The sequence below is a fragment of the Pseudorasbora parva genome, chromosome 9, assembly GCF_024679245.1.
Source record: "Pseudorasbora parva isolate DD20220531a chromosome 9, ASM2467924v1, whole genome shotgun sequence".
Taxonomy (NCBI): domain Eukaryota; kingdom Metazoa; phylum Chordata; class Actinopteri; order Cypriniformes; family Gobionidae; genus Pseudorasbora; species Pseudorasbora parva.
In genome coordinates, this window is record NC_090180.1 from 1,867,242 (window position 1) to 1,888,670 (window position 21,429).

General features: G+C 35.1%; 1 protein-coding gene across 1 annotated transcript in view; it reads left to right on the forward strand.

Annotated features, from left to right (window-relative positions):
* The window catches only part of pappa2 (pappalysin 2), a 139,704-nt gene that overhangs the window by 9,769 nt on the left and 108,506 nt on the right, over positions 1-21,429 (forward strand). The window contains exon 3 of the mRNA XM_067453476.1: positions 18,096-18,244. Within this exon, the coding sequence (XP_067309577.1) occupies positions 18,096-18,244 (149 nt within the window). The remainder of the gene's footprint in view (positions 1-18,095; positions 18,245-21,429) is intronic.

Sequence of the window (21,429 nt, forward strand, 5' to 3'; positions counted from 1 at the left end):
GCATATACGAACAAGTTCTCCGTTTAGGATTAGAGCAAACTCAACCCAAGCGCCTTTGATGACGTGATGATTACGCTACTGTTGATCATCTGTCCGTCATCGGTTAAAGCCCGCCCTGATGATTTTGTTGGTCCGAACAGTTTCTGTTCAGGCATAATGACTCCTCTATGGATCAAGTCCAGACTGAACTGCCCGAGCTCAGATGTTGTGAGTTCGGCTGGCATCCAGGCTACATGTTTTGGTCCTAATTCGAGCATTGCAAAATCTTTCTAAACCCCTCAAGATGATATTTGAATGGCTGTTTGCTTATATTGAAATCGATGCAGGTACCACAGTCAACTACCATATCAATTTATCAATGTACATTTATATCCCTAGCAGATGCATTCCTACCAAAACTGATTGTATTAAAGTGCTAGACCAAGACAAAATGATTGAACGTATTCCCTATCCCTCGCTGAGGATCTGAGGAACAGCAAAATGTTTTGCTTTTTTTTAAGTTCAAGAAATTTAAAAAACAAGTTATGTGCTTGTTAAATGTTCTCACAGCAGCATCAGGAAAAAGGAAACCAAAGTGTCTTATTGTGAAATAGTGTTTTTTTTCCTGATTGTCAGAGCATTTTGTGTTACTCAACATGCAAACCATACAAATCGGCCTTCTGGAATAGCTTTAAAAAGCAAGCAAAACTTGGATGTAGAACTGAGCCAAAGTATACACTTAATATGGCTAAACAACAAAACCAGAGGTCTCGGCTCTATTCATTGTGAAAGGTAGGACAGTTTTGCTCCTGTACAGATTGTTTGATGGCTTGTCAGTCTTTAATTTTTCTAATGCTATAAAAGTAGATGTTCACAAAGTCACACTATAGTCTAATTACAAAAAGTGATCTTCTATTAAGACTTAGTTCACTTCAAAATGAACATTTCCTGATACTTTACCCCCCCAATCTCATCCAAGATGTTCATGTCTTTCTTCAGTTGAAAAGAGTTAGGAAAACATTCAAGGATTTTCACCATATAATGGACTTCAATGGGAACCAACGGTTGAATGTCCAAATCGATGGAAGTTTCTTGAAGTACCGACAGGTGGAAGAGCAAAAAAAAAACTCATCTCATGTTCTCCTCCAACTTTAAAATCGTCCACCATCGTTGTTTCACCTTTATTTGTGTAAAGAGCATTTGATTTAGTCTTCGCACGTTCGTTTTAACACTGGGTCGGCACTTCCTCCTGCGTCATGTGACCTTTCCGACGTGATGATGTCACACTGTGAAGAAGAACAACACCAAAGTCGAGCATTTGAGGGTAAAGTGTATAAATGTTTATTTATACTCTAAAAAATGCTGGGTTAAAAACAACCCAAGTTGGGTTGAAAATGCACCGACCCAACAATTGAGTTGTTTTAACCCAATGGTTGAGTTGTTTTAACCCAGTGGTTGAGTTGTTTTAACCCAGTGGTTGGGTTGTTTTAACCCAGTGGTTGAGTTGTTTTAACCCAGTGGTTGGGTTGTTTTAACCCAGTGGTTGAGTTGTTTTAACCCAGTGGTTGGGTTGTTTTAACCCAATGGTTGAGTTGTTTTAACCCAGTGGTTGAGTTGTTTTAACCCAGTGGTTGGGTTGTTTTAACCCAGTGGTTGAGTAGTTTTAACCCAGTGGTTGGGTTAAATGTTGCTTAAGACAACCCAATTGCTGGGTAAGAACAACTCAACCATTGGGTTAAAACAACCCAATTGTTAGGTCGGTGCATTTTCAACCCAACTTGGGTTGTTTTTAACCCAGCATTTTTTAGAGTGTATTTTTAGAAAATGTCTGATGGTTAGTCTGGATCAGACTCTATTCCTCTGGGATCATCAGAGTCTCTGAAGCTCTTCCTCTGAAACTGCATTGATTTGGACCTTTCCGTTGGTTCCCATTGAAATCTTTTATGTGGAGAAAAATCCTGGAATGTTTTCCCTCAAAAAACGTAACATCTTGGATGAGATAGGTTCATATTTTGAAGTGAACTATACTTTCTTCTGAGTGTAAAAACGTGCATAGAAAACCTGCAACATGCATTTTTAATTCACGTTTGAAACTTTTTAATACTTGTTATATATTTTGAGTAGCTTTACCAGTTAGGAGATCAGATTATTCAATTGGATATCACATATAATGTAAGATGTATGGTAATGATGCATCATTTTAACCTTTTTGCTAGCAATGCAGACTACACTTATTGTATATATAAATGTTCACATAAATGTTTGATCATATTCAGACTGAATATTACAGCAGGATAATGTCGCTAAATGTCACAATTCCAGATGCAGTCCTGAGAAGTGTTGTTCCAGGCTCAGTGTGCATAGAGACCTCGTGTCTCAGCCTCCAGCTGTTGTCATTTTATGGTTGCTTGAGAACAAGTTTTCTTCAAGATATGCCTTTCGGTTCCTGAAGGGCTCCTATAGAGATTAATAGGGCCCTGATGATAGAATTGGATGGTGGTCTGAGAAACAATCTTTTGGTATTTTTGCCCTTGGACACTTTTAAAGAAGACAACAGCAACTTTATAGCCGAAATCCACAGGCAAAGCATTTTTTTTTAAATCTGTCCATGGGTGGTGGATAATAAATCAGTTGAACACCATCTCAACGCTGTTTCTACACAGTTTGACTGGTTAGCATGGCCTTTTAGCCCCTGGTGATGCAACTACACACTCTGCTGGGAGAATGTATCTGTCTTTCAGCCACTGAAAAGTAGTGCATTCTGACTAAATAATATTATAATACCTTATAATTAAGAAGAAGAAGAAGAAGAAGAAGGTTACAACGCTCAAAGTTCAGATGAAAGGGAGATATTTTCTTTTGTAGAAATTGCTTTTTAAGGACTACAACAAACTGCTGTTAGGGACTACACAAGCTTCCTCCAGGGTTAAAGGGATAGTTCACTTTAAAAATCCTTTAAAAAATAAAGATCCTGTCATCCCTTACTCAACCTCAGTTTGTTTCAAACCTGTATGAATTTCTTTCTTTAGCTGAACACAAGGGAAGATATTTTGAAGAATGTCAGTAACCAAACAGTTAACTGGAGCCATTGACTTCCATAGTAGGAAAAAAAAACTACTATGAAAGTCAATGGCTCCAGTTAACTGTTTGGTTACTGACATTCTTCAAAATATCTTCCCTTGTGTTTAGCTAAAGAAAGAAATTCATACAGGTTTGAAACAAATTGAGGGTGAGTAAAGGATAACAGGATTTTCATTTTAAAGTGAACTATCCCTTTAAGGACATCATTAACCCAGAAATTTGCATAAACTCCTCCCCCAGGAACACACAACAAAGGGGGTTAGATTATCATGACAGAATATGCTAAACGATCTTCAAGTCACTGATAACTCATAAATTCATCAACTATCGATTCAGAAACGTCCTGTATCACAACCCGTTCTCACTCCCAAGGCGTCAAAATCCGAAGCATGGTCAAGTGCCGTCCGCGTCACAACGAAGACGCTAAAGGTGCCGCAAGGCGTCAGTTTTCGAGGCACATCTTAATTCTTTGCGTTTGTAAAAGTAGACATGATTTTATTAATATTTAAAGGCTACGTTTATATTTTGGAGCAACTAACCCAACTCCTACCCTAAACCTACCCACATCTAAACAATATAAAACACGTAACAGGCAAATAAATGTACAGTCTCAAGTATTTATTGCAAAAACTGACCAAAACAGTATAAAAGTATTAGCTCATGTTGCATTCCAAGTCTTCTGAAGTCATACGATATCTTCATGTGAAGAACAGAGTTGATCTTGATGTTTTAATCGCTGAAATGATGATCCTGCTTCCCCGTGAACGAACTCATTCAGAACTCATTCAAATGATTCAAATGACTACTGAGCATGACGCAATCGGTCACAAGACACAGGAGAGCCAATGACATTTCACAATCACTGCTGACATAATGACGCAATCGGTCACAAGACACAGGAGAGCCAATGACATTTCACAATCACTGCTGACATAATGACGCAATCGGTCACAAGACACAGGAGAGCCAATGACATTTCACAATCACTGCTGACATAATGACGCAATCGGTCACAAGACACACGAGAGCCAATGACATTTCACAATCACTGCTGACGTAATGACGCGATCGGTCACAAGACACACGAGAGCCAATGACATTTCACAATCACTGCTGACGTAATGACGCGATCGGTCACAAGACACACGAGAGCCAATGACATTTCACAATCACTGCTGACGTAATGACGCGATCGGTCACAAGACACACGAGAGCCAATGACATTTCACAATCACTGCTGACGTAATGATGCGATCGGTCACAAGACACACGAGAGCCAATGACATTTCACTATGAAATCTGACGTAACGGGCGGCAATATTTGAAATATGATGTGTTCATGATCTTCGGTTGATGGAGATGCTGATCGCCTTTGGGGATTTTCTTCATGCAAATCAATCGTTTGGCCTCGGAAAACATGGATTATTTAACTTTTTGAATAACTCGTGGATGCAGTCGTATGTTATATCCTGTGTTTTATATCATGTTCACACAAATGGATAGTTTTAGGGATGGGTTGGGTTACATGTTAAAACGTGTCTAAATAGTGTAAATAAAATAAATGTAAATGAAATTATGCTTGCTGATTAAATTGAGAATCACACTCCAACATGTCATAATGGCAAAATTATAAACCAATAAATCATTTCAATAAAACAATTTCACCGTTGCGATAATATTCCCATACTCATTGCGTTTGTGTATGACGCCAAAGGCTTCTTCTTGAAATGAATGGAGCACCCAGCGTGTCGAAACATGACACCAAGGGGCACCTTTAGCATCTTCATTGTGACGCAGAAGACACTTGACCATGCTTCGGATTTTGACGCCTTGGGAGTGAGAACGGGTTGTTTATCATGTTCTCACTTCTCCTTGAGTCTCTTCATCCAGTGTAAACACAAAAGGCTGAACAGTCTCATTGTCTGTCTGCATGAAGTCATCAGAGCCGCTATAATGAGCAGCAGCTCATTTGCATTTAAAGGGACACACACAAAAACGGCACGTTTTTCCTCACCTTCAAAAAGTGAAAATTTTACCATGCTATAAAACATAATAATAATAATAATAATAATAATAATAATAATAATAATAATAGTGTTCGATTTATATAGCGCTTTTCAAGGCACTCAAAGCGCTTTACATAGAAGGGGGGAATCTCCTCAACCACCACCAATGTGCAGCATCCACCTGGATGATGCGACGGCAGCCATATTGCGCCAGAACGCTCACCACACACCAGCTGATTGGTGGAGAGGAGACCGAGTGATGAAGCCAATCAGGATAGGGGGATTATTAGGAGGCCACGATGGACAGAAACCAATGGGCAAATTTGGCCAGGATGCCGGGGTTACACCCCTACTCTTTTTCCGAAAGACATCCTGGGATTTTTAATGACCACAGAGAGTCAGGACCTCGGTTTAACGTCTCTTCCGAAAGACGGTGCTCTTTGTCAGTATAGTGTCCCCATCACTATACTGGGGTGTTAGGACCCACACAGACCACAGGGTGAGCGCCCCCTGCTGGCCTCACCAACACCTCTACCAGCAGCTCCTGGTTTTCCCATTTGGTCTCCCATCCAGGTACTGACCAGGCTCAGCCCTGCTTAGCTTCAGTGGGAAACCAGTCTTGGGCTGCAGGGTGATATGGCTGCTGGCTAAACATGATCTGTGGAGCTAAAACTTCATGTACACACTCCGGGGAGATGCGGACCAACGTTTGACCTGGTTTGTTGCTATTATTTCAAACCATTTCCCAGTTTTGTTTTGAAATAGACAGTTCTCCCTTTCTCACAGATCAGGATAGTTGATGTAATTTTCCTGCGTTCCTGTGCCAGCCGAGAAACTACCATTGAGATGATTGGGAATGCTAAAAGATAGTTTTCCTCAGGGAACGTCAAACCTCCCTAATTCTATCAAAGCCAACAGTTTGTAGTAATGGTGACCTAGAGTAGCATGCTGTCCTTGGCACTTCATATTCAAAAAGCAATCCAAAGGTACTGAATAACCCAAAGGTTCATTCGCTGGACTTGTTTTCCTCTAAATATGATGTGTCAATAAGTGGAAATGCTGATAGCCAATAGGACCGGATTAACCTTGGGCTCATAAGCCCCTAGATAGGTCTTTCCTTACCATGCTTCAAAGTGCGTATAACTGAGGCAACGGTCCAGAGTTTGCAGAGAATTAATGCAGGGATGACATTTTGATGGCAATTGTATAGCGTGCTTTTTATGCGGAGGTCTGGGATTTTAATGTTTCGCTGCGTGAGTTACAGCCCCGGTATCTGCTGCTGGGCAGTGAAGCTCGAGTACCTGCCAATGGCTGTCACTACTCAAATTTGTTGTTGAAGCAGAGAGAAACAGCACAAGGGAACCACCAGGTGCTTTTTTGGCAAGCTCCAGAAATGGAACGAGAAGAAAGCAAAGACATTTTAGTCCAGACGTTTAAGCCAATAGAACTGAACTACCTGATATCTCTTCTCTTTAGTAATTAACTTTGATAGATGCTCAGCTATTTTAACGATTTATGATGTATTTATTTCTTTATTCATTCTGCTGCGAGATATGTGGATCGATGGTTTGGAAACTACCTGCTTTTTTGGATTGTGTCCACCTGAAAGGTGAAGTGAGTAGTCTTCTTAAAATACTTTACTCTATCCTAGTTTTGAGCAAATGGGGAGACCACTGAGCACAAAACATCCGGAAAAACCCAGAAAGGGTTAACAATTGCTTTTAAAACCTTTATTTGAGTGGCCAGACATGTTGGTGTGAGTTTGGAAATACTTGTTTGTCAGAATAATGGAAGATGGGGCAAGGAGAGAATTTGTATTATTTTTGCAGTTCCATTTAGTGCCGCTTAAAGTGCAGAAGACTGGGAATTTTTGGCACAAGTCTCTGGTGGAATGGACAATTCTGAAGTATAAAAAAGTGACTTGTCAAAAGAAAATGTTGTTTGTAAAAATATGTTTTGTATTGTTTTTTTTCAATATAAAATTATTTATGTTTTTTTTTTTGTTGTTGTTTTATTTTTTTATTTATTTGTTTGTTTGTTTGTTTTTAGATCTCACTGACCTCAAACTATTGAATGGTACTATACGTACATAATTGAAAATACTTTTAATACCAATACTTTCCTTCAGCAAAGGCATTAAATTCATTAACAGTGACAATAATGACTTTTTAATGTGAACATTATAAAAGTCATTATTGTCACTGTTTATATATATATATAATAGTTATATATACAGTGACAATAATAACTTTTATAATATATATATATATATAAATATAAATATATATATATATATATATATATATATATATATATATATATATATATATATATATATATATATATATATATATATATATATATATATATATATATATATAACAGCTCTGGAAAAATTAAGAGACCACTTAACATTGATTTCTCAATGTAAAGAGGGCAAATATTGAGATGATATTCAATATTTAATGTCAGTATTTTTGTGGCCAACGTGATCTCATGAAAATACGTGAGTATTTTTACGTAAAGTGTGATTCTACTACACGTACATTTACTAACGTTTTCACACACAATAAAACGTACAATACTGACTTATTAACAGCATTAAAATGTACAATATTGACGTATTGACAGCACTAAAATGTAAATTATCGACGTTAACGTGTAAGCAGCCAGCCACCGGCTCCCATAAATCGTGGCATTAATATTGTTTATTTTATATCCAATAGTCACATCAATACATGTTTTCAGTCACATTTATTAAATGCATTTTACTAAGTTAATCAACCTAATATAAAATAACAGAAATATAAAATAACATTTTGCTCTCGTGACATCACTACAAACTCATTTCGGATGACTAGATAATGTTAAAAGAAGACTGAAATTTAAAACCGTCAGATGAATAACATTCTTGCCAACCATTTTGCAGTATTTAGCTTGTTGTTTGCTGTGAGACATAAAAAGGCATTTTCTCCTATTCAGCAACTGGCGATCACAAGATACACCAAAACACAACATCAATTCACAAAACGCAACACTTTATTCGTTTGCTGTAATCCAAATCGTTAGAATCTATATGTTTGCGAGAAACAAATCTAAAATTGAGCCCGGTGATCTTCATCTCCTCAGTAGCGCAACGGCAAACATCAATTCTCGCGCTCGTAAATTCAAATTTAAAAAACGCGCCCTCATGAAGCGTTACGACATGATTTACGGCAGTGGCATCGAACGCTCATTGGCTCTCGCCTGCTTCGTCACAGATTTTGACATGTCGTGTTTCAGTCGATTTGTATTTGAAATGGGAAACGCGCAACTTCACGGAGAGAAGCCGGATTAATATTTTCATTGATTAATAGCTAAGCTAACATTCTGCTCTGTACCTCATACAAAACTATTAACGTTATGTACCACCTGAGAGGACTGCGACTGCAACACATCTTCATTTGAACTACTTTTGGTACCGCTTTTGACATTTTTGCAATAAATAAATTATTGTGAGTACACTGGTCTGTCTGTTATGCTTTGATTTATAACAGTATGTTGTTTTAATAAATGCTAATGGGTAGGTTTAGGGGTAAGTGTAGGATTAGCCGTTCAAAATATTTTTTTAATGCTATATTGTTACCAAAATCGTCATTTTCCAACGTTTTACCTTTTATTTTCTTTATATTCTGTATTAAATTGGTAGGTTTAGGTTTTGGGTAGTGTTAAGGGATCGTAGATTAATCAATAAAATGGTCAAAGGGAAATTATATAGATATCTTTATGATATATATATAAAAAAAAAATGTTTTTACCAGAATAAAGTTTTGTATTCTCAAAAAAAAAGATTTCATGATGGATTCGTAAATATTTTACGTTTTTTAGCTGTAAAAATGTAATAATACTACGTTTAAATGTTGCAAATACGTCTATATTTTACATTTTAGCACTTCTCCAAACGTACTAAGACGTACGTTTAGTCTCTTTGAAAGTAACGTATTAATACCTACGTATTAAGGGTGAGACCAGGCTGTTGTGGCAGAACCCAAATAAACCCAGTGTCAGTGAATCTGTGTTGCCGACCGACCAGAACCGAATCTCCCCGATTGCTCTGATTAGAGGACTGTGCTGACATTTTAATTTGCTGTTGGTTTTGTCATGTTGTGTTTGTTCCCTGAATAAGCATTTTTGTGGCAACAGTTGGTTTGTGGTTAGTATTAGATTTCCCCCGTGCAAAAGCTTAGGGAAAAACTGACAAGTGTTTTTTTTTTTTGATAATAGATTTGATTCATCTGTATAGAAATATATTCTTCCCTAAACATACTCAAAGGCTGGACTGGTCAGCACTCACAGCTTACAGTTATTAGTGAACCACTAATCTGGGCATGGGGGGAAAAACACTGATTATTGAAGCCAGTAGAAATATTATTAGCTTAGGCCTCTTACACTGTAAAATTTGAATTGTTGCCTAAAAGTACAAATGTTTGTAACCTAGATATGTTGATTTGATTTGAAATGTGTGGTAATGTATTTATTTTATCTTGATGAGTTACACACTTAACCCATAATTCACTACCCTCCTCCTCATTTATATTTTAACATTAGACATCAACCTTCTTAGTATTCCTCAATCAATTCATTACAAACAATATAACAAGAACAAAAAACAAAAAAAGAAGAAAAAAATGATAAAAGAATGCTATTTTTGTGTAAAAACTGTTACCTGATAGCTGGACTGGAAACTTAAATCTATTACAAGTTCGTATAAATATTAATTTACAAAGCATGACAAACAATACAGATTATTGTCAGCATTACAATACACCCTTTAAATGTCACGTTTAAACAGCGTTTAATTGAATTAATCACTTTATATTTACTTTATATTTATTATAATGCTCATACAAGTGGCAAAATATTTAAACTAGGCCTATGCTAAAATCAAAATCGTTTTACATTAAAACTTACAATAGACACAAAATCTAGTCTTTCATTTCTTTAATTTTTAAATCTTTTAAGAAATCCTGCAGGTCATAAAGAATTTTATTTCTCCACCTTCAAGAAAGGACCAGAGCTCTCCATTATGTCTCCCTATTTACCTAAATGTTTTCTTGCTTTACTCAAGGCAAAAAGTCATTGAAACTTTAAATGACATGAATTTGTGGTGAATAACCAGATTTTCACTTCAATGCATGTTTATTTTAATGCAAACAATGTTCTGTCACTTTAATTTGTGCTGCTGCAGACGCACCGCTCCTGGAAAGCACTGCCGGACCGCATCCATGAGAAAGCTGATATCTGTTAACATTGAGACGTATAACAGGCGATTTATTCGTGATCAAACTATGCGTTGCAGATCTAAGCAGTTCATATAGGAGTCATTTGTTGGACTACTACACAATAATAGAAAGACGTGTTTTATTGCTATTATCATCACATTTGAAGTGACACTAATGTAAATCGGTAGAGGAACGATTTATATTTTATGCATTGGGATACACTAGCTGCCTGCCGGGTTGGCAATGGTCTTTATTTTGGGGTGGCAGCTGAAACCCCGGTAGATCCGCCCCTGCCACTGTCATATTTTCATACATTTTCGTTCGACATGTTGAGGTGACGATGTACTGGGTGTCCGCTGTGACTCGATTCGGGTGTGTGACAACGATGGTCAACCTCGATCCAAAAAGAGAATTGTCTCGGGGGCCGCCTGGTGTTCGGGGCCCTGGGCTGCAGCCCATGGTGCCCATTAGGATAACACGGCTCTGCTGGTACATGTGGATTCCACGCATTTATTTGTATATTTGGTCTAAGCGCTCAAATGTAAGCCAGGAAGGTTTTGGAAAAACACTGACATTTGTTAAAGCTACACTGTGTAACATTTTTTGTTTATTCTTAGCTAAAAACACTTAGTTTACTTAGTTTTTTCAAGAAATAAAGTATCCTCGTAAGGTTATAATATGCCATTGAAAACACATACGGGTGAGGGGTTCGAATGCCGGTCGCCATGTTGCTCCTCCGTCTTGAAAGTACATTAGCCAAAGAGGGACATACCCGTACATTCAAGCTTCACTTTTCGTGTTTTAACACTCGATGGCACTCATGGACTAGGTTGAACTGGAAGCCGTGTTAATCTTGGACTAAATCGGCCACCGTAGGAGTCAAATCGAAATCTGAATTGAGACGAACAGAAACTAATATTCTCTGGATGGTCAAATACCTTTACACCGCTAGATGGGGGAAAATATCACTAAGTGGCGCTTTAACATAGAAATTATAGATTTTATAGAAATTGTAAATCACAATTTTATCTGCAAAAAAATATATATATAATATATATATTGTGAATATAACCATACAGCGATGTTGTATGGTTTGGAGACAGTAGCACTGAGGAAAAGACAGGAGGAAGAGCTAGAGGTAGCAGAGCTGAAGATGTTGAGGTTCTCTTTGGGAGTGACGAGGATGGATAGGGTCAGGAATGAGTCCATCAGAGGGACAGCACATGTGAGATGTTTTGGAGACAAAGTTAGAGAGGCCATGTTGAGATGGATTGGACATGTTCAGAGGAGGGAGAGTGAATATTGGATGAATATGAATGAAAAGTGAATAGGAATAAAAGAAATGAAATATTCACTCTCCCTCCTCTGACCATTCCTCCTGTACCTCTAGCTCTTCCTCCTGTAGCTCAGCTCCTCTCCACCAATCAGCTGGTGTGTGGTGAGCGTTCTGGCACAAATGGCTGCCGTCGCATCATCCAGGTGGTGCTGCACATTGGTGGTGGTTGAGGAGATTCCCCCCTTCAATGTAAAGCGCTTTGAGTGCCTTGAAAAGCGCTATATAAATCGAACCCATTATTATTTATTATTAATATATCAGTAAAAGGATGCTGAGGTTGGAGCTGCCCGGCAGGAGGTCAAGAGGAAGACCAAAGAGGAGGTTTATGGATGCAGTGAAGGAGGACATGGAGGTAGTCGGTCTGAGAGAAGAGGATACAGAGGATAGGAATAGATGGAGGCAGATGATTCGCTGTGGCGACCCCTGAAGGGAACACCCGAAAGAAAAAGAAAGAATTGTGAATAGGAATGAAAAAAAATGTCATGTGCGACCTTCACTTTTGCTATTCGTGCTGTATTGCCAGTTTTCTGCATCAGATTGACTTTGTCTTCAACAATGATTCACTAAACAAAATATATTTGTGGAACATCACTGTTTATTTTTTCCAGAACACGTGGAAAAGCACACTGTTCACCTTTAAGTCATGTGATTATGAATTGTTAAATCATTTGCATTATTTTCTGAATTAGCCATATTAGAGAGCTTTAGGCACTGAGAAAGATTGGCTCAGCTTTTGCTTGTTTAATAAAGAAAAGACATCAGAAGTACGATGGTTGGTTTATTCTCACATGGAACGGGACCATGAAACAGTACGAGTTTCAGCTAATAGGCTCGACCCTTTGGCATGATCGAAAGGGCATTAAGAACCCAGACCTCTTCAAACCAACAGGCCAAAGATATGAAGTGCAAAGGCTTAAAAAAAACGACACGTGACATATTCCAAAGTATAAATATGTTACCGTCACACATCAAAGCGGCTCTATGGCGATTCATCACAGCTGGGAGTGGGTAGTAATCGTTTCATGCGCCATAACCAGTTCGAACAATTATAATCTCTAATCACTGTGACATAAAGTGATTTTTTTTATGACTGTTGTTTTTAAAATGGCTAATAAAAGTCAAGAGGCAAATTTAAAAAAAAACACATACTGTGTATGAAATCATGCCGCAGTAAATTTTATGTTAGTTCTCCTACAAATTCCAGTTGCTTACGTATTTAGCCGTTAATTTATTAAATGTGAAATTCAGTCCCTTTTATGTCTCAATTTGCCAGTCTCAATCCAGCATAGAAAAAATGAACAACTACTTTTCCTAGTGATAAACAAATACACATACATTTATTTGAAACACATTTATTTTATGTTAAGTATGCATTTACATTTACATAATACTTTATATAAATACCTTGCAACTGTATATTTTTGTTGTTGTTGAAAATTTGGTATACTTAAAATCTGCTAAATTGGTAACACTTTATAATAACTCACGCTATGAATCATCCATTAAGCATCAGTAAAAAGTCAATTAATAATTTATTCATCATTAAGTATTAATAGATATTAGTAAGCACTTTATAAATACATGCTTTTTCTTGATTTGTAAGCAGATCTATAATGTGTTTAATAATTATATTTTCATACTTTATTAATAATCAATTCAACCTTTATAAATCAACTATTTTATTATTTACAAACCAGTTATTTAGGAGCTGTCACACTGTAAAAAATTGTGGTGTTTTTTGTTGGTTTAACTAAAAAAAGTAAGTAACCTGGTTGCCTTAAAATTGTGAGTTTATTGAAATTAAAAATTTTAGTTGATACAATGAAGGAAATTAGTTTAATAAATAGAAACTCAAAATATTTTTGTATCTGAACCACATAAAAAATGTGCTAAATCATGAAAATAGCACAATTATGCATGTTTCACTGCGTCATCAGAAATAACACACACATAATTACCCAATGTGCTTACAAAATCTTTTAATAATATTTTAATAAAGGCTGTCGAATCTCAAAAAATTTTCATTGTATTAACTCAAAATTTTAATTTCAATGAACTCAAAATTTTAAGGCAACCAGGTAACTTTTTTTTTAAATAATTTTTTACAGTGCAGTGGTTCATAAGATAATTTAGAAAGTGTAAGTAAATGTTTAATAAACTATGTAAATGTACATTTATACAAAGTATTATTTAGACATAAAGTGTTACTTAATGAGTTAATAATTAATGCCTTAATAATGTATTCCTGGTTAATTCAGGTAGTTATTAAACATTTAGTAGTTGCCGGTGAGCTATTTCTGTGAGTTCACTTAGAGTGAGGAGGATTTATGCCTTGTAAAGCTTTTTTAAAAGAAGAGATTTAAAGCTCAGGCTTTCTTTTTGTAGCTTATTTTTCATTTATATTAACTTTCTTGTTTTTTTAGTTCTTTGTAAAAAATATTTTATATTATATTGCAGAGGTTTATTTTTACATATTATATCAAGTGTACAGTTTACTTTTTTGCATCTTGAAATCAATACGTCTATGTTCTGTATCTGTGTTGTCTTTGTTTCCTTTTTCCGTTTAGACGAAACGTAAAAGCTTTACAGGGCATAAATCATCCTCACTTTAGATATTTAGTTCACTGAAAACTACTTAATGTTTAATAACTACCTGAATTAACCAGAAATACATAATGAAAGCGTTAATTATTAACACACTGAGTAATTATGGTTACTCAGTGTGTTAATAATTAATGCTTTGATCACCATATGTCTAAATAATATGTATAAATGTACATTTACATTTACACTGCAAAAAATTATATGTTCAATAAGTTATGACAACATATGTTTTTACATTGTTTTAACTCATCAAAATAAGTTAAGAAATGTTAAACTTTTTTTTATTAGTTATACAAGATGTAACTCATTTTTTAAAGTCAGTTTAACATAATTTAAGTTGAAATAAACATCCAAGTCGATTGTACTGCAAACGTTTAAAATTTGCCTTTTTTACAATGTAGGTTCAGTAGAATATAATGAATATATAGGCTAATATAATGAATATATAGGCTAATATAGTGAATATATAGGCTAATATAATGAATATATAGGCTAATATAATGAATATATAGGCTAATATAGTGAATATATAGGCTAATATAGTGAATATATAGGCTAATATAGTGAATATATAGGCTAATATAGTGGATATATAGGCTAATATAGTGAATATATAGGCTAATATAGTGAATATATAGGCTAATATAATGAATATATAGGCTAATATAATGAATATATAGGCTAATATAGTGAATATATAGGCTAATATAGTGAATATATAGGCTAATATAGTGAATATATAGGCTAATATAGTGGATATATAGGCTAATATAATGAATATATAGGCTAATATAGTGAATATATAGGCTAATATAGTGAATATATAGGCTAATATAGTGAATATATAGGCTAATATAGTGAATATATAGGCTAATATAGTGGATATATAGGCTAATATAGTGAATATATAGGCTAATATAATGAATATATAGGCTAATATAATGAATATATAGGCTAATATAATGAATATATAGGCTAATATAGTGAATATATAGGCTAATATAGTGAATATATAGGCTAATATAGTGGATATATAGGCTAATATAATGAATATATAGGCTAATATAGTGAATATATAGGCTAATATAGTGAATATATAGGCTAATATAGTGAATATATAGGCTAATATAGTGAATATATAGGCTAATATAGTGAATATATAGGCTAATATAGTGAATATATAGGCTAATATAGTGAATATATAGGCTAATATAATGAATATATAGGTTAATATAATGATTATATAGGCTAATATAATGCATATATAGGCTAATATAGCGAATATATAGGCTAATATAGTGAATATATAGGCTAATATAATGAATATATAGGCTAATATAGTGAATATATAGGCTAATATAGTGAATATATAGGCTAATATAATGAGTATATAGGCTAATATACTGAATATATAGGCTAATATACTGAATATATAGGCTAATATAGTGAATATATAGGCTAATTTAATGAATATATAGGCTAATATAGTGAATATATAGGCTAATATAATGAATATATAGGCTAATATAATGAATATATAGGCTAATATAGTGAATATATAGGCTAATATAGTGAATATATAGGCTATTATAGTGAATATATAGGCTAATATAGTGAATATATAGGCTAATATAGTGGATATATAGGCTAATATAATGAATATATAGGCTAATATAGTGAATATATAGGCTAATATAGTGAATATATAGGCTAATATAGTGAATATATAGGCTAATATAATGAATATATAGGCTAATAAAATGATTATATAGGCTAATATAGTGAATATATAGGCTAATATAATGAATATATAGGCTAATATAGTGAATATATCGGCTAATATAGTGAATATATAGGTTAATATAGTGAATATATAGGCTAATATAGTGAATATATAGGTTAATATAGTGAATACATAGGCTAATATAGTGAATATATAGGCTAATATAGTGAATATATAGGCTAATATAGTGAATATATAGGTTATTATAGTGAATATATAGGCTAATATAATGAATATATAGGCTAATAAAATGATTATATAGGCTAATATAGGGAATATATCGGCTAATATAGTGAATATATAGGTTAATATAGTGAATATATAGGCTAATTCAGTGAATATATAGGCTAATAAAGTGAATATATAGGCTAATATAATGAATATATAGGCTAATAAAATGATTATATAGGCTAATATAATGAATATATAGGCTAATATAGTGAATATATAGGCTAATATAGTGAATATATTGGCTAATATAGTGAATATATAGGCTAATATAGTGAATATATAGGCTAATATAGTGAATATATAGGCTAATATAGTGAATATATTGGCTAATATAGTGAATATATAGGCTAATATAGTGAATATATAGGCTAATATAGTGAATATATAGGCTAATATAGTGAATATAGAGGCTAATATAATGAATATATAGGCTAATATAATGAATATATAGGCTAATATAGTGAATATATAGGCTAATATAGTGAATATATAGGCTAATATAGTGAATATATAGGCTAATATAGTGAATATATAGGCTAATATAGTGAATATATAGGCTAATATAGTGAATATATAGGCTAATATAGTGAATATATTGGCTAATATAGTGAATATATAGGCTAATATAGTGAATATATAGGCTAATATAGTGAATATATAGGCTAATATAGTGAATATATTGGTTAATATAGTGAATATATAGGCTAATATAGTGAATATATAGGCTAATATAGTGAATATATAGGCTAATATAGTGAATATAGAGGCTAATATAATGAATATATAGGCTAATATAGTGAATATATAGGCTAATATAGTGAATATATAGGCTAATATAATGAATATATAGGCTAATATAGTGAATATATAGGCTAATATAGTGAATATATAGGCTAATATAGTGAATATATAGGCTAATATAGTGAATATATAGGCTAATATCGTGAATATATAGGCTAATATCGTGAATATATAGGCTAATATCGTGAATATATAGGCTAATATAGTGAATATATAGGCTAATATAGTGAATATATAGGCTAATATAGTGAATATATAGGCTAATATAGTGAATATATAGGCTAATATAGTGAATATATAGGCTAATATAGGTCATATATTCAGGGAAAGAGTTGATTCCTCTAGTGAACTCACAGCTGTGGACACTGAAGGACTTCTGAGGTAAATGTGACGCTACAGGACATTGTTCTCAAGCTGTTTTATTGACGTCTGTCCGCCGTTGAAACACTGATTGAGCGATTACACCACATATGATGCGTTTCAGTGAGTTGTGACGTATCCTCAACACACCTTCAGATGTTCATTCATGTTTATTCTCTGACTATGACGAGATGATCGCGCTCACTCGCATATACAGTGATCAGAAAAACGAAACTATACATTCAATGGATTCAGTGGAAAACTATACATTCATATGTCCGTCTGGGAACTTGGATTGAAGTATGATCCGTGTGTATAACAAGCCAACTGTTAACTGTTAAAGATTGGATTCGGAACTGTTCGGTACACACATGCACCGTACCGGACGTCCTGTATTGATTCGGTATGAATATATGTACCATTACACAGATGCCCCAACTAAACAAGCAAAAGGCAATAGCGGAAATTAACTCAAACTCTATCAGGAGACAGAAATGGAGGGAAAAACTTGGGAGAAAGCAGGCTCAGTCGGGTCCAGTTCTCCTTTGGCCAATGGCTTTCATGCTGTTCATTCATGTTTATGGCATTTCCCCGACTAATAACTTATTTTCTAAGCAAAGTGGTTTGACTGTGTGTCAATATCTCTCCTGCAGGGCTTATCTGAGCATAAAGGAACTGAAGGAGCTGCTTCATCTAAACAGTTCAGACACACTCAACGTGTTCTTCGCTAATAATTCAGCACGCGAGGAGCTTGCTGGAGTCGCCACCTGGCCATGGGCAAAAGAAGCCCTTACTCATCAAGGTAAGATGTCCCTCAAATGTAACACAAGAGCTCATGAACATGACAAAGTGAAGAACCAATTAAGGTTTATAAATTAAAAACCCAAATAATCATGTGTTTATGAGTTTTAATGATGAAAACTATAAGCATAGACATGATTCAGAATGAACTCGAATGGACTACACCAATCTAGGTGTAGTTGATTGTGCATCTAGACCAGGGGTTCTTAAAGGGATAGACACAGACACAGGTGAAGATATTTCTGATGAAATCTGAGAGCTCTGACCCCTCCATAGACAGCAATGAACACTTTCAAGGTCCAGAAAGGAAGTAAAGACTTCGATAAAATAGTCCATGTGACTCCAGCGGTTCAGCCTTAATGCCATGAAGATGAGAATACTTTTGTGCACACAAACAAACAAAAATTACGACTTCATTTAACAGGTTCTGTTGTAAATGCAGTGCAGCACTTACGAGAACTACAACGCATGCAAGTGATGACGGCGCAAGAGCTGCACTGTATTTACAATGGAAATTGTTGAATAAAGTCGTTTTTGTTGTTAGAATATTATCGTGGCTTCATAAGATTAAAGGCCCTTTCACACTGGACGCGATTTTGAAGTGCGAATAATTCGCACAATGGTTTTATTTTTTGGTCAGCTGTTTGTGTAATGAGCGCTTCCACACCGAACGCGAATGTGCTGCGGCAAAAAAAAAACGGCATTTATTTTTTCCGTTTCAGTATCGATTTTTTTTACTCTAGCGGTGTCAAAAACGGCTTCAAACAATCACATACAAGGAAACAAAGGTGACGAAATGTCAAGTTGATGTCATGAGCTATTCACTCAACATTTACCCATTGCCAGGTATGGCATATCTCATGAGATTACAGCTGTAGGTCTAGTCAAAGCTGTGCATCTGCAGCTGTGTTTACTACTGTGTTTACAGACAGCAATAACCTAAGTTAACCTTTTATATATCGTTTTTTTTTTACCTTATGTCCGCGATTATGGAAAGTGAATGTGTTGCCATCAGTATATCTGTGGCACTTAAATGTTCACATTGGGACTGAACTGGAAACAGACCGGATGGATTGTTTCCTGAAGAGCGCGGTTTGTCTCGTCAGATGCGCTGCGGTCTCGGGATGAGATCCTCAAATTGTCCCACAGACTTAAGAAAGTACTAAAGTGAAGAACCGGCCATGATAAAGATTTAGCTCCTGTACATGATCGGCATACTCCCCTTCAGACTCTCTGTCCTTCAAGACTGGGTTGCACCCGAAACCGTTTTTAAATAAAATGAAAAGCTCATCTTCACTGTCCGTGTTTTCTCAGCTGACGCAGCAAATGTTGGAGCTCTGAACGTCGCAAATTCGTGTCGCGGCTGATGTGAATGGTTTTGACGCGAAGTATTTGCATGCGAAAAATTCGCTTATTCGTTACGCTTTTTCGTTACGCGTCAAGTGTGAAAGGGCCTTAAGGCTGAACCACTGGAGTCACATGGACTATTTTAACGATGTCTTTACTTCCTTTCTGGACCTTGAAAGTGTTAATTACATGAGGGATGTGAGGGAGAGGAATTAATGACTGAATTTTCATTTTTGGGGGAACTAACCCTTTAACTCTGGCCTTTGAGGTCCACTTTTCTGCTCCAACTTTAATTAAACACATCTGAACAAGCTAATCAAGGTCTTTAGGATTACTAGAATGTCACAGGCCGTTGAGTTTGGATCACGATAAGAGCCAAACTTAGCAGGAAAGTGGACCTTGAGGGCCGGAGTTGAACAATGACATGACTTGACGACTTAACTATGAAAACACGACTTTAAACATAATGTGATTTGACTAGACTTGAGGCCAGAAATCGCCCACGGTTTGGGTGGTTAACATGGACTACGCCATCTGGGCTCGGTTTTTCAAAAGTAATCCACTAGGATTTTGGATAACGGATTGGATCAAATCTTGAAAACGCGTTTTTTAAAAGAAAAAAACATATTACATAATCAGATTAGATCACGTAATCCAATCTTGGTTTTGATCCGGATCAAACCTTTAGTTTGGGTTTTTCAGAACTTTTTTGTAGGAATTGGATCCCTTTGATCCAAAAAATCCGGATTAAACTGATCCCATCAGAAGGCTGGATTCAGCGTGGATTTCACGCCCAAAATGTAATGAAAACTTTAAAAATGTATCAAATAATACTATATTTGGATCATGCAGTATCTTACAATATATCCAATTTATTCATAAGGTTTTAATTTGATTTGTTCATCCGTCAGGCTACAGTGATTGGGTAGGCTTTAACGTAATCAGCCTTTTTCATTATAATAATCCCACAAACAGCTGTCAAAATTGACCAAAAACAATACATTTTATTCTGTCACTAATTGATATATATATATATATATATAAATATTCATCACAATCGAAAATATTTTTGTTTTTAGAATATTTATTAGTGATGCATGCAATGATTACAGAATAACCAAACAAATGCAAAGAATGGCAATCACTGATTTTTGTTTAGTTTAGTTTTTTTTTTTTAAATGTGTGTGTTTTCACTTCAAAATAAAATAAACTTATATTGACCCCACACTGACTATTCTACTTGTTGCTCATATAGTTCTACATTGTGTTTCCTATCCTGTTTGAGCACCGGTTATCCAGATTTGGGGAACCTGAAAAGTTCCTAGCTGGATCAGATTCATCCAATCCGATGTTGCTTTAAAAAACTAGCTCTAAAAGTAAACTGGATTACGTGATCACGGATCGCAAACAAAGGATTACTAAATCAGGATCAATTTTATCCAGATTAAACCTTTTGAAAAACCAGGCCCAGGCTTTAAAAAGCATCCTTTTCTATTGATGATCTTTCAAAAGGCAGAACCTTTTTTTGCGACTAATATATTACTCACAAATATTTCACAGCATTATAGCAGATGCTTTATTGCTAGTTTTTTTAAATGCTCTTATAAGCGTGAAATTGATTCATATTTCCCCCCACATTTGCTATTATAGCTTAGTATAGTCACTAGTGAAGAGGTTGGGACTGTTCATGTTTTTTTTTGAAGGGATAAGAAATAGACAAGATGACATGAGAACCGGACTTTAAAATCAAAATAATATTTCAAACTAGAATGTACAATTCCTGAAGAAATTGTGAGTGGTGCTTGCCGTGGCAAAACTCGGGGCCCGGTGGCTACCATG